Here is a 15027-nt window from a genome sequence, read left to right as displayed (position 1 = left end):
TTATGACATGAATAACCAAATAGTTAAGGAGGTATCTTTCTAAATGTGTAGTAGTCACACAAAGAAGTAACATGTTCAACTATTTATTAGCTTTGTGCTGTGCAGTTAAAAGTCAAACAGGTCAGTGTCCAGAGTTTCATGTTCAGGTCCTGGACAGAGACAGAGAAGCATGCTATCGTTCTACACCAGATCTGACGAGATCTGCGTTGAAACCAGCTGGCTTAAAGGTGGTGCTGTTGGTGTGCTATGACTCAGTGGTTCTGTTGGTGTGCTATGACTCAGTGGTGTCGAACGACTTTCTGTCCTGTGATCACATGTTAGGGTGAGATGGTGATCAGTGGATCCTGTGGGCAGCGTTCGTATTGCATGACCTCCCAGGGAAGCCCCTCGACCCAAGTCCCACTCCCTGGTTTCTGGGGTAGAGAGACGTCTGCTCCCCCCAGCATGGGGCTGTAGTCGGCTGGGCCTGGTAGACAGAGAGAGAGGGGGGCTGCTGGTGGTTGTCCCCCCGCGCCGGTGCTCGGAGGTCAGGGAAGCAGTGGACACACTCACAGGTCTCAGTGGGGCTTGGGCTCCGGACAGATGGGAGAACTTTGAACTGAGACCCACCAGGGTTCATTAGGCGGTCTTCGTAGACAAACACATGAATATCATCAGATACACGCAAACAATGTTGGTAACACCGTGCCCACACGCTAATGCACACAGACTAACCTTGAGAGGACAGGCCGTTCCGGTTGGGCCCTTGGTCCACCTGCCCCTCACGTCCCTGGGCATCACCATTTGCTGTGACCCCTGGTCTGGAGGGTGGGGCCCTGGCCCTGGCTCTCCTCAGCACCACCACCAGGGCCAAGGACAAAGTACACAGCAGCAGAACCAGGCACAGGCCCAGCAGAGAATAGATCAGTACAGCAGAGTGGTGCAGGCCTCTGGGTGGAGAGTGCCCTCTATGGGGGGCTGTTGGTAGGGCAGTGTTAACCACAGGACTCAGAGGGGGCTGGACTGGTCCCTGGGCTGGAGAGGGTGTCATTAGAGAGACGGTTAGGATTCAGAGAGCATTAGAAGTCGGGGTTTGATTGGCAGAGAATCAGTGTCATGTGTTCCACTTACTCTGACAGTGGTGAGAACACTCAGAGGGGTGACTGCCACACACTTCGGCACAACGCAGACATTGCTTCAGAAGCCTGTCATAGTACTGACCAGACACTGCCCTGCACTGCTGGGAAACTGCGGCCACACATACACACAGGTGCACATTTTAGGATGTACAGACTACTGTGGTGAGTTTATACACACACACACACACACCGTGGCAGTAAGTATTACTGTAGTACAGTCTGATAGTATAAAGGTCTGTGGAAAATGTGTGTGTGTGTGTATAAACTCACCACAGTAGTCTGTACATCTAACAATGTGCTGGGTCTGTTTACACACCATCTGACAAGAGATGCATCTTTTCACCAGACCATCCCAGTAGTTGCCCTCAGAACAAACTTCAACCATGGCTCTCCCTCTTACACACAAACACACATACACACACACACATACACACTGGGTGGAATACACAGAGGGTAAATCAGGGTTTGATTTTAAATTGACAAGGTGACTCTTGAGGACCGTATCACTTCTGTAGAGTATATATCTATGTATCTATGGACCTATTATTACGTTATATTGTACTTCTCAGACAGTTGCAAGAACTCAGTTTATACTCAAAGACCAGAAGACTGATCCATTCTTTTCCAGTACTTTCAGTTATCATCTTAGTGACCCAACCTAAAGACATGACTTTAGTGGAGTGAGATCATGCGTGCAGTTTCATGACAGAGGCCCTACTGTGCTCTGCTCTGCTGGGTTCAAACCCAGTGAGCTGTGAAATGTACACATGCTCAACTGAGACTAATGTACAGTGCTAAATATATACAGATATACAATGCTACAGATATGCAGTGTTACAGATCTACAGACATACACTGCTACAGATATGCAGTACAACAGATTTACAGATATACACTGCTACAGATATGCAGTGTTACAGATTTACAGATATACACTGCTACAGATATGCAGTGTTACAGATTTACAGATATACACTGCTACAGATATGCAGATGGGCCCTCATAAGATAGAGCTCAGGCCCCATCCTGATCATCTTGTGGTCCTTCACCTCCTACACCATCTTGAAACTGGACGACAATGAGGTCTCTAAGGCTCTCTAATGGTGTACACAGAGTTCCTGGTTCCTACCAGAGCATCCTGTGGTGTAATGCTGATCCTGTGCTTCCTATGCTTGAAGCTGACCACTCCCCAAACTGACCACTGACAAACATCAATGTAGAGCACTGCAGATGCTCTGCTAATTCACAACTCTTCACATCTGTGTTTCACTTGTTTGACTCTATTCTTCCAGCATAATTGTAGTCATGAATTCTTACCAAGTCAATAGATTTTTGATAGCTCAGGTATTCCACCTTATACCCCCAGTATTCCACAGTAATACTAACTACTACTCTGTCTGTGTTACAGGATGGACCACTGCATTCTGACTTCACAAACATTCCCTAATAAAGGTCTGACATTGATTCATTAAATTTAGATATCAGCCATCAAACAATTCTAATTCATACAGCAAAGAATACAGCAAGACGGTCAGTTACCTAAGTGGAAGGGATGAACATCTTGCAGGTGTGTGGCAGGTCCTCAGTCTGAAGGCTGCTCCACATGGTGAGTCTGGGCTTTATGTCAGATGGGGGGTGATTTGGGTACAACCACATCTCAACTTGTTTGGGACTTCCCCCTTCTATCATAGGCAGGAACACAGCCAGGGTGGTGCAGGTCGGTGGAGAGAGAGAGGGGGGGGGGGGTCCCAGTACTCAAAGAACTACTGACTTGGTTTACTGACTAAAACCATCTGCTTTCTCTGCACCTGGACCAGCTCTGTTATTTCTAGCAGTTGTGACAGGGAAACATGCCACCTACAGAAACCTACTAAGACCCAGAATAGGACCTATAGAAACACAGATGTCTAGTCAAATCTAAAGAGAAGGAAGTTGTGTAGTCTGTCAAACCTTGACTGCCTGTCAACCTGTTGAACAGCCATTTTTGACCTTCCATCTGTATGTTAGAATGAAATCAATTGTTTCAGCAATATAAATGTTTGTGTGATAAACTGTAAAATGGCTGTCAAATTTTCAAAACGTTTTTGGGGGTTGTAGAAAAATGTCAATCGCTATCAAATACTGACTCACCACATCTGCATGGGATGGTCTAAAACAGGCTTTACGATCATTTCACAGTCATCTCTAAAAGGGTTTTTACTTGCTTATGGGATGGTTGCTTGCCAGCAAACAAAAATGATAGAGCAACATTAGAGGTTTGACACAAATTTTGTGTCATATGAAGTAGACGTGGATTGATGACATTAATGGTTACATCAATACAACCCATACCTCTCTCTCACATACACACACGCACACACACATACACACACACACACACACACACACACACATACACATACACATAAAAATGCACACTCTCTCACAATCTCTGAAGTGGCTCAAAACATGCTTCTCTCTAGTCTGCTTGGTTGGCCTACCCCTACAGGTCACATGTCAGTACACTAACCAGCTCAGACTGTCCTCTGTCTGACTCCTGCATGACTGCAACCAAACAGCAGATGGCGCTGTTGAAACAGTCCTGCGTCTGCTTCCACTCCGCCGTTGATGATTTTACTTCCGAGTTCTTCTCTGCTGCTGTTTATGATATGATAAGAGTTCTGCTTTGCTGTCAATGCCAATGTTTTTGTTGGTCATTCATTTTTGAACATATAGTATTTGATATGATAAATCCAATCATCACAAATATCAAAAGTTATAAAGTTGGCAATGGGATCCAGCAGGGGGGTATATTATCCTCATCCCTTTTTAATATCTATATGGACGACCTTTCCAGGCACCCGGGGGGATGCAGAACAGGTTGTATGATAGGTGATTTCCTGGTCAACCACTTTATGTATGCAGACGACCTAGCTTTACTATCCCCTAGTAGCAGTGGGTTCAACAGCTGCTTAACATCTGCTCTAATTATGGGGTCAATTTTGATGTCAAGTATAATGCCAAGAAGTGCGTGGTAATGGTCTGTAGAACTAAAGATGACATGGATATTAATTTCCCTGCCTTTCAACTTTCTGGGCAAACTCAGTACCAAATACATTATTACAGACACATTGGAGGATGATACCAACATGTTTAGATAGAGGAGATTGCTGTATGTCCAAGCTAACATGTTGGTTAGAAAATTCCACCACTGTACACATGACGTTAAAATTAATTTGTTTAGAGCCTACTGCACCCCTCTCTATACAGCTGTGGGTGAATTACAAGGAGAGCTTGGGTAAATTGAAAGTCGCCTATAATGATTGTGTCAGGATACTCCTGAAGAAACCCAGGAGCACTGGAGCCAGTGAGCTGTTCTGCAATGTGGGTCTAACCTTCTTCATGGCCTGTTGAGGAATCTTACTTTTAAGTTTATGAGTCAGCTGGACCGCTCTGCAAATGTTATAATGAATCTGATGACAGCCCCTGGCCGTAGCTCTGTCCAGTTCACCTCTAAGATCTGGGAACACTGGCATGAGTGCCTTTTTTAGCCCTTTTTTCCGTGCATATTTCTATGTAATGAATCGTTTGTATGTATTGTTTGTTTTTTAACCATGTGGGCCTTCAGCCTGTGAGAAACTTTATATATCAATATTTTGTCATAAATCTCTATAAAGATAATAATAAATTGTATTTTCCAAGGCGCCTTTCTCAGCACTCAAGGACACCCTACAGAGATATATAAAAAACATTAAACTTGAGACTCCATTTTTAAAACTTCTTCTACAGTCTAGAGACAACACCCTGACTGAGAGCTACATACTGTAATATCCATAATTCCTCCGGACGGAAAGAGCTATAGTGGTGGAGGCAGCAACATGGACCTTCCCATGCACAGTAACACACTTCCTCAGCAGTCAGTATGTGGTCTTTTTAACACCGGCCTATGAAATGTTGTGTGATTGGATATGTATAATATGATGATTACCCAGCCCATGGATATTCGCTGTGTTAGATTTCTGTTCAATTTCTTCAAACCACTTCACCGAATTCCCCGGAATCTTTTAGGGAAAACTGACCTCAAGCCTGGCACAGGGTTATAGTTCTTAATTCCTCATAAATCATGATTGAGTCAGTCGATTCTCTCTAATACCAGAAGGGCCATAGTGTAGACAGTCAAGTGTGACGTGAGTAACAACGTTTAATGGAGGAGAAAGGAGACTTGTTACAACTAGTAGGGATTTGTGTAACTAATACATACCTGCAGGGTCCTAACTTGTGCAACACTGCTACGATTCTGAACCCAAATCAGCCTGCCCATGAAACTACAAGCGTCAGATACAGTAAGCTGTGTGTGTTTCATAGATAAACACACACCTGTGATCCAACCTTAGGTAAACATGACCTTCACTTTATCTCCCTTCACATGAAGTCAGATAAATGAGACCCACACACACAAAACATGAATAGCAGAAACTCACAGAATACCAAACCTGCATAGTCCAATGATGCCAATGATAATACATGTATTCAAGGCCTTTACCCGCAGACATACATCAGTGTTGTATGTCAACCTGTCTACTGTCCTCTCTGTTTCTAGAACTGGTTTCATTGATCCGCAAAGAAAAGCGAAAGGAGAGAAAGAGGCCAGAGACAGGAGATAAACAGTTGTAGGCTCTGAGATTGCAAGTAGGGAAGTTGTGGCAAGTTTGTGCAGGGGATTTCTTCATGGGGATGAATGTGAGGGGGCGGGGAAAGAGAGAGAGAAAACAGATTGATTGCAACATGTCTTAGAAGAAAAACTGGCAAGAAGAATATGTTCTATATGCTCCTCACTTTTGTGCAAACTGATCACATGAAATGGAGTAATCTAAGCATTATCAGTATGTAACTATGCATTTATTTAATCAATTAATAGATTAATCCAATGATAAATGTATAGTCTGAAAGAAGCTTGGCAGGCTGAACATATATGTTTATCTTAGTAATCAACACACTGACTGTGTGAGCACTTGCATTATTGGGACATGAGCTGAGTCAATGTATTCTTTATTCAAGACACTGTGTTCTTGCACTTCAGGCCTCCCGGTTGTGTAACTCCCGCCTTGACCCATGCTTTCCAGTGTAGACAATGGCTGGATTTTCCCCAGCTGCATGTGTTATTCCCTCTCCTGTACATGCCTGACCGTACATTGGTTACAGATGGATTTGGGAGACTTTTACATGGTGACTGCATAATGAAAAACTGTAATTTGTTACACAAACATTGTATTGAAATTACACAAACATTATTATATTCTATTACATTCTTATATAACATTAGTTGGAGATGTTCTGTCAGATTAGGACTAACTGTGAACCTACAGCATCTGTTTCTCATCACATCTGTGTGTTATTTTTAGCTTGAGTGGGGTTGAAGGTTGCTGTGAAAATATTGTTTCTCAGAACACCATCTCTAGCTTTGTAAAACGTTCCAGCCGGCAAATTTGTGAATGACCTTTCTTGATCTATGGTTAGTGTAAAATATCTTAATGCACAGTTTTTCACTTCTAATCATTCCTGCTATTCTTTAGTCTGGAACGATCAGTGCTACACCAGTACTGTAGAATGTGATGTTTGTCATGGGACTTCTTGAGAGAATCAATCGTTTAAGATGAAATGTTGTGGATGATGTAGATTATCTGCGCATCACTCATGTTTTAACAGGCCACAGACAAGCCACACCCTTGTGAACAGGCCATCAATTCCTTCTTCGTCACTCTGTACTTCCTGTTGCTTCTGGATTTGAACCTTAGGGATGATGGTACTCCAAAACAAGAGAATCAGAATGAGGATTGGCCAAGAACAGTCACAACTAGAATCAACAAGGTTCTTTTAACAATGAGCTCAGTACTTTAATTATTAAGGATTAGTTCATTAATAACTTTTTCACACTGGAAAAATAAATAGCCAGTTATTCATATTTTGTCAATGGCTTCACTGGTGCATTAACAAATATCCATTGTAGACCAAGAAAACTGTTATTCTTTGTGCATGCACTTTCTCTCTTCATTTCAAAACAGTGTCTAAACTGTGTAGAGGTACTGAGATTCTGAAATAATGTAGAAACAGTTTTACGTATGTTTCGGATGCCATTTGATGCACACAAACCTTAATACATTGACCACAGATGCGTATCTGGGGTTAATCCTTCCAAAAGACAGAACCAGGGACAAAAAGTGAGGTGGTGAATCTCACTGGTCCCCGGACTTAACTAGAATCTGAAAAATGATTGATTTCATCAGTAGCCAGTTCTAAAAAGGTCAGGTTCTATTGAAGGCAGAAGAATTAGACTCCACCTCCCTGTTATAAGATGTAAGATAGTCTAAAAGCTTAACTCAGTTGGTAATGCAGATATTGACCAGACTCAAAACTCCACGCGTTCAAAAATTCCAACGCTTAGAAACCAGTCTGTGCAAATGAGGTTCACTTACACTAATGGGTGGATTATTGCTCCTTGTTCCTTTTGTTGGGAGAAATTAGGTGATTTGGCCTAGCCTGATATAGGTTTTATATAATTGTTCCCAATACGAGACCCTCCAGACCGAGCCTGGCTGCCAGCCCAACTTCGCCCCGCCCACAAAAAAATTGGGTCGGGAAGTTGAGTATGACAACGTCAGGCTACTCCAGACCCAACTTCACGACCTGAATTTTTTTGTGGGCGGGGCGAAGGCAGCCAGGCTAGATTTGGCCATGAGCAGACAATAAACACACTTTGGGGGTTTGGTCTCTTTACAAGAAACCCCTAGCCTGGCTGCCAGCCCAACTTCACCCCACCCACAAAAAAAATTGGTAAAAAGAACTGCTGCACAATGAACAAAAATGTTCAGCCAATAGTGTCCAACTTTACTAACAATGCAGGTCAGCTGGGTGTGTGTGCACGTGCATGTGTGTGTGCACGTGCATCCTTGTGTGTTTCGATCGATGGGAAATTCTCAAATTTTCTCATCCACTTCAGGAAATGACTTTATTGACTGTGTGCCTGGAAAAGCCCATGTAAAGCTCAGCCGCGGCCTTAGGGACTTTTTGCCACACCCAGAGTCTTTAGTCTGCTTTTTAATCAACATGTGAGCGGAGCTAGTTCAGGCATGGCACTCGGGTAGCGCGTGTCATCCGCTCATTATCTCTACCTGTGTTAGCAAGTACAAGCCCATTGGCCACGTCTGATGAGGCGGCATTAAAAGGCCGCGCGGATACACACACACTCACCCCCGGTTTCTGTATGATCTGTGCTGCTGCCCCCCACCATCCCCTTGTCCCCCATGCTGTTTGTATGTCCTTTCATCAGGGGGATTATATCTTTACTGCTCCCTGCTTCATATTTCAGCGCTTCCCTTAGATCATCCACTCCGCCAAAGACAAACCTATTTCCATGTCATGGTTATCAACAAATGGTCAAACCAAATACCTGAGGTCTTGACTGAAATATTCTTTTAACATCCAATGTTTGTTTCTTCATATTGAGTTACTCTGTGTCTACAGGGTGCTAAATACTTGACATTGCTACCAGCTCATCAACTAACATGAAGCTTGACTTTGCTACCAGCAAAGTCAATATACCAGCATCAGTTATATCAGTTCGATCAGAAACAGCTCAGTTGCGCTAGCCTACACATCCTGACAGTACTTTCCATTTCAGACTCCCAAGTTCACTTCATGAATAGCTGCATTATTCTGTCCCTGATTGTGTTTTTGGAAGAGAGTCTGGCAGTTCCAGGAAACAAAAACAGGAAGATGACTTTAAAAGGGCATCTGGGACTTGGACCATCGTCAAAAGAACTTAGCTAAACCGCCCATCTCAAATCAGATATACAATGCAAAATGAACTACAACTCGCTCCTCTATTTGTGCTTCAAGCTGAATTCCCTGTCTCTCTATCTTCTAGTTTGGCCTCTCTTGTCATGGTGAGTCACTATCATGGACTTTCCCTTATGAGACATACAGAGGCTCTACTCAAAGCAAATGTGATTACATTCTTTCTCGCATCACTTCCTCTGATTGATCAACGATAAGCCTTCTTTCTCCTTCCCTTTCTCACCTGTATCCAAACTCTCCTCCTTCCTTCTCTCACCGGTATCCAAACCCTCCTCCTACCCTCTCTCATCGGTGTCCAAACCCACCTGTCTTTCCAGCAGTCTTCTTTTCCCTGCATCCCTTAGATTGTTATTATTTTCACCAAACAGCTACAAGTCACAAATGAATCCAAATGAAAGTAATATATTTAGAGGTCATCAATGCATTTTGGAGAATGTAAGGAAAACTGTCAAGTTTGAAAAAATACTTTCCCTGATGTCTTTTTTCCCTACATGACTTGTCTACATCTATGCTGCTTCTACAAATTCTGGATATGAAACCCACAGAAGTGGAACAGAAAGTATCCCACCATCTCTTTTATCAGGCAAGGGGGAATCAATGTCATGGCACGGAAAGCAATGTTCAAATGTTATTAGGATTACTCTGTTGTGATACTGTTATTGACCCTGGTTATTATTTGCCGAGTTGTTGACCAGGATGTTTAGATAACTTTATAGACAAGTTTAAATGTTTGGGGTCAATCCGTTTTCAGAACAAGAAACACATCCCTAAGAAAGGACCAGATCGATTTGGGAAAGTAAACCGAGTACGGTGGAAAGGTTCACTGTGACACGTTACTTTATTCGGGGTGTCACGAATGACAAACGTTAGTGATTCAACTTTTTTCCCCACATTGCAGCATGTTTGCAGCACCATAAGAATGACTGTCAAAGTACACATTAAATGTGTTGAGATTCTGAATGAAGGAATGAGACGAAATGCCTGCAGGGGGAAGTAATGAGCAGGTGTAACGTTATCCTAACACAGCAGGAAGCTGTCTTTATAAGGGCATATGGGGGTTGAACCTTTGGTAGCACATTTGATCCTGCCCATTTATATTCGGAGGCAATAAATACAACTGTACTGTAACACACATGGCATTGCTTGGATAGAGGTGTCGTGCTTCCACACATTCTCACACGTGTTCACTAACAAAAGTCCGGACACCATGCTTCTACAGAGCATATGGAACTATATCTTGGGGCACTCGGCTCTGCTCAGCTCGCCTTTTTTCCCAGTCCTTTTCACCCCCTGCGTCTACATCTCCTTCAGCCTGCCCTTCATCCTACTGGACCTACTCTCTCCTCACCTGGCCTGGGTTCGGAGATACAAGATCCAGGGTGAGAGCCAAATCTCTTGGACTACCATGGGCCAATGCCTGGGTCTGTTCTTCTACAACTATGTGGTCTACCTCTTTCCTATGATTTTAGTTCACTGGTACTTGCGGCCCATCAGCCTGCCTACCCAGGCCCCAGAGAGACTTCGCCTGGTCTGGGATGTCCTAGCCTGCCTGCTGCTCTTCGACTTCCAGTACTTCTTCTGGCACTTGCTGCACCACAGAGTGCCCTGGCTCTATCGTACCTTCCACAAGGTGCACCACACTCACACCTCCACCTCGGTCCTCACCACCCAGTACTCTGGGGTCTGGGAGACTCTCTCTCTGGGTTTCTTCGCATCCATCAACCCCTACCTGCTGGGCTGCCACCCACTGACAGAGATGCTCTTTTACGTGCTCAACATCTGGCTGTCTGTGGAGGACCACTGTGGCTACGACCTGCCCTGGGCCACTCACAGGCTGGTTCCTTTTGGACTCTATGGAGGAGCTCCGCATCATGACCTACACCACCTGAAGTTCAGGTCCAACTTTGCACCCTACTTCACACACTGGGACCGTCTGTTTGGGACCCTGCATGAACACTAACAGAAAAGGAGAAAGATGGAACTAAGCACTGAAGAACAAGTTGGATGAACTGTTAAACGGAGAAGAGGGCTATACAGCTTGGAATGCTATATGTTTGGAATTCTGATGCACTGAAGCCAGCCCTTCTGACCTGATGCCAGAGCACAAACTATGACCATAAGGATGAAGTACTGAGGTCTATTGAGACACATTGATGTAGCAGTACTCAATTATGAGTATGACAATGATGAGTATCTTTTACATTAAAAGACATGGGAAGAGCAATCTGTAATATATTGCATACATTCTATATGCATATCTAAAACAGCTATATATTTATTTATCTATTTTTAAGTATCATCGCAATTTACTGTGCTGTTTAATTATTTTGTTGTTTTTGTTGATTTGGATATTCTTGATATGTAGCTGATTGTTCCAGAATGTCTTCCAGTATTTTATTTCCAACACTGTTATGGAAGTGTAAAGCAGTGGTCTGGTAAATAATTTGAATGTCCGGTGGCTTATCAATGTTTGTGAAAAAAAAAACATTAGAAAAGGGACGTAAGATGATGAACAATTGGTTATGTTAATCAATAAAATTTGATGTATTCAACATATTTCAATTTTGTCAAAAAAAAATTACATTGTTTTATCTTTAAAATTGAGAATCCATCTGAGACTTCTTAATGAACCACAACCTGTTATTATCCAGAAGCAATATTCTTTGTACGAATGCAATAATTCAATGCACTTAACTGGACACTTAGCCTACATAGAGACACATACTTTCTCGCTGTCCATGAATGTAAAATGGAAAGTCCCACTTCACTATATCATAGATCACCATCGGGTGCTTTCCTCTGAGGACATGTGATCAAAGAACCTGTTATGAAGCATTTCGTATACAAGAAAAGCCCGTCTGCTTGTTTTTTGTTAGTGCATTCCGCCACCTAGTGGCACACAACTACTGACAACATAGTCATTTAGGACCATTGCCAAGGGACATGATACGTCACATGTTTATCATAAGTTTCGTTTTCGATTCAAACATCAGTGACGTAGGTTGAAAAGTGAGCTTTTCTCTTTCTCATTACAGTAGCATTACAGATCGAATCTTCGCACTTGACACTGCAGTCGCTAAGGTAAGAATGCTGTTAGTAAAACTGCTCTGAACTATAATTTTATAAACAATAATATAATACTAATAATACAAAAACCCATTGATTGGATGTATGCAATATGTAACACAATTTGGTACTTTTTATTTATTATATCCAAGTAGATGGTTTACACAAATTATAATAAATACAATTGCAGACTTATAACATAACTTTGACATTGCAACATTACAATAGTCATTCTTTATACATAATATGCATAATAATCACAACACCTCTCATCTGTTTTCCAAATCCTCTCTGTGTAATCCAGTATGGAAGCAAAGCTGAAAGCTCTCCAGTGTCATTTCACCTGGGGCATAAATAAGGCTGACATTCAAGACCTGAAAAGTCTTTCGGAAAAACTCCTAGATCGCATTAAGTCATGCCATGCTCGCTACCACCCCATTTATTTCAACATCTTAGCATTTGTGAGCCATCTAGAGGGAGACAGTGGTGTTGCGCTAGGGTTTCTTAAAAAGGCAGAGAAGGTGCTGAGAGAGAGGAAGGATGATACTGAGCTTCTGGTAACCTATGGTAACTATGCCTGGGTTCACTACCACGCTGGGAACAATGATGAGATGACGGTCTACCTTGAGAAGCTGGAAGAGATTTACAAGGCCCATCCCAAGGTCTCTATGAGCCCCTGTGATCTTCCCATCATCCATGGAGAGAAGGGCTGGAGCTTCTTGAGGCTCGGGGTCACCTTCTACCAGAGGGCCAGGGACAGCTTCCAGAAAGCCCTGGAGGGGATACCAGATAGCGTGTCCTTCAATATGGGCTATGCTGTGGTCCTGTACCGGTTGGAGGGCATGGGGAGGCAGAGAGGACCAGGGGGAGGAGAGAAGGCTGGGGATGTGATCCAACAGCTGAGGAAGGCCCTAGTCCTGGATCCTGACAATGCGGAGGTGATGGTCCTCTTGGCTCTGAAACTGCAGAACCAAAGCACAGGCAGACAGGAGGCCACCAGGCTGGTGAAGCAGGCTCTTCGTCTGGCTCCAGACGTGCCCCAGGTCACCCGCTACGTAGCCAAGTTTCTCAGGTTGGAAGGCTCCATCAAAGAGTCCCTGGAGTTGCTGGGGAAAGCCTTGGAGCTCAGCCCTAACTCATCCTTCCTGCACCACCAGGTAGGCCTCTGCCACAAGAAGCAGATGATCAAGATGCAGGAGGAAGGGAGGGGGGCACCAGGGAGAAGGCCTGTGGGAGGGGGGGTCCCTGTGGCTAAGTGGAAGGCTATGGCAGCTGAGTGCATCCGTCACTTCTCCAGAGCCGTGGAGCTGAAGCCCTCCAACAACCACGCCCGGGTGAGTCTGGCTGAGGCCTACGCTGACCACGGACAAATGGAGGAAGCCACAAAAATATTCATGTCCCTGGAGAAGAACAAGAGCTTGCTGGAGTCCGACCGTCAACACGTCCTCTGCTGCTACGGGCTCTACCTGCTCTACAAGAGGAAGACTGAGGGGGCAGCCGTCACTCAGCTGAAAGCAGCGTATCAGATACCAGCCAAAAGTGCTGACCGTGAGCGAGCAGGGAACAAGCTGAGGATGATAGCAGAAAGGTGGACCAAGCAGAAACCACGAGAGGCCCAGGAGATACTGGCCTTCCTCACTGACCAAGACAAAAAGGATGTGGAGAGAATACAAGCAGAAAGGAAGGAGAGGGGGAAGCAGGAGAAGGAGAGGAAGAAGAGAGAGACGGCTGGAAACATTGATGACCTGGCTAGTGCCTGTGATACAGGCCTGAAATTTGAAGGATAAGATGCTTTTTCCCCATAAACACATCTAATGTATAACTGTACTATTTGTATAGGCTGTCCAATACACATCTGGTTATACAGTTTGTGCAGGCAGTTGTTTGTTGGAGATCCTTTAATTAGTAACATAATTATATTTTATTACTTCAAATTGTAATCTACTTCTTATTGTGGCTTTAAATGATTGACATCATCATTGTAGCTTCCTCAGTCCAATTAAATATCATAATCTGTCTCTTGTAAGGGTACTGAATACATTTTTGGGTGTATGGATTAATGTATAATTCTCAATCACATTTACATTTCACATGTACTTTTACAATGAATTAATACTAGCTTAGAATGCAGTTTGTGGTTGTCTACTCTAATGAAAATCCGTGTAATAAAACACTCACAAATGACATGGGTTTGCCTGTCTTTCTCGAGGTTTTAGGTTGGTTGGTTGTTCGGTTGCTTTGATGGCGATGTACACTACAGAGTTTTAAGATGTTCACTGCAAACAAAACTAAACAGGACACAGGAAACGAAACTAAAGGAACCATTGTTTACTTACTCGTTCATCAAGACCAATGATCAAGACACCTGACACCTTATAGTTATGGCAAAGTAAACCTGGCTAACGACTGACGACAAAAAAAAACAAAAAAAAACTAATCTGTAATTCCAGATGGGAGTTCTGTGAAATTGAGTTAGTAACGTAGTTTGGAATATAATTGCAAATGGAGTGAGGGTTATAAAACAAGTACATTTGGAACAAGCATTTCAATCCCAACGTAAAACACAATCGTGTGACATAATCTTACTTTACGAGAACCAACAAACCTGCTACTCAACCGTGCTATTTACACACGCCTACTAAAATGAATGTCGCAGCCCATTGTCTTTGGCCCACGCTACGTCACATGTTTATAAGTTTCGTTTTTGATTAAAACAAATTATCTGTTTGACAACTGACCGTGTTGCCTTGTCATTACAGATCGACTTAGTACACAGCCATAAGGTAAGGATGTTGTTTAGTAAAAGTGCTCTTAACTATAATAGCTTACTGTAAAATAGAATAATCTAATAATACTAGTAATACAAAAATTAGTTGAATTGATGTATGCAATACTATTTGTCAAAATTAAAATAATTTTTATTTACCATGGCCTTGCAAATGGTTTACATTAATTAAGATAAAGATAGATGAAAACATATAACAGAACTTTAATAACAGTTTTGCAACAA

At 43.1% G+C, this 15027-nt stretch overlaps 3 protein-coding genes across 4 annotated transcripts; 2 read left to right on the top strand and 1 right to left on the bottom strand.

Annotated features, from left to right (window-relative positions):
* Positions 1 to 89: 89 nt before the first annotated feature.
* On the bottom strand, positions 90 to 1503 carry tnfrsf13b (TNF receptor superfamily member 13B). The gene is made up of 4 exons (XM_084670825.1): positions 1389 to 1503; positions 1111 to 1227; positions 715 to 1014; positions 90 to 627 (listed from the first exon to the last, which is right to left on the bottom strand). Exons 1-4 carry the CDS (start codon positions 1501 to 1503, stop codon positions 335 to 337), a joined length of 825 nt encoding a protein of 274 aa, XP_084526951.1. The 3' UTR covers positions 90 to 334.
* Positions 1504 to 10069: 8566 nt separating this feature from the next.
* On the top strand, positions 10070 to 11507 carry ch25h (cholesterol 25-hydroxylase). 2 transcript variants are annotated; one of them, XM_084669516.1, is made up of 2 exons: positions 10070 to 10330; positions 10421 to 11507. In XM_084669516.1, the coding sequence occupies exons 1-2, from the start codon at positions 10159 to 10161 to the stop codon at positions 10909 to 10911; spliced, it is 663 nt and encodes a 220-aa protein (XP_084525642.1). In that variant the 5' UTR covers positions 10070 to 10158; the 3' UTR covers positions 10912 to 11507. The 2 variants fall into 2 exon arrangements, with proteins under 2 accessions (XP_084525642.1, XP_084525643.1); XM_084669517.1 differs by having other exon boundaries at positions 10084 to 11507.
* A 417-nt stretch (positions 11508 to 11924) lies between these two features.
* ifit9 (interferon-induced protein with tetratricopeptide repeats 9) lies at positions 11925 to 14201 on the top strand. Its single transcript, XM_084669515.1, has 2 exons — positions 11925 to 12032; positions 12322 to 14201. The coding sequence occupies exon 2, from the start codon at positions 12323 to 12325 to the stop codon at positions 13802 to 13804; it is 1482 nt and encodes a 493-aa protein (XP_084525641.1). The 5' UTR covers positions 11925 to 12032; position 12322; the 3' UTR covers positions 13805 to 14201.
* The last annotated feature ends 826 nt before the right edge of the window (positions 14202 to 15027 follow it).

Source organism: Hypomesus nipponensis, chromosome 13, assembly GCF_054491055.1.
Source record: "Hypomesus nipponensis isolate SF chromosome 13, ASM5449105v1, whole genome shotgun sequence".
Lineage (NCBI taxonomy): Eukaryota > Metazoa > Chordata > Actinopteri > Osmeriformes > Osmeridae > Hypomesus > Hypomesus nipponensis.
The sequence above is the reverse complement of the archived record's forward strand: the minus strand, read 5'-3'. Positions and strand labels throughout refer to the sequence as shown.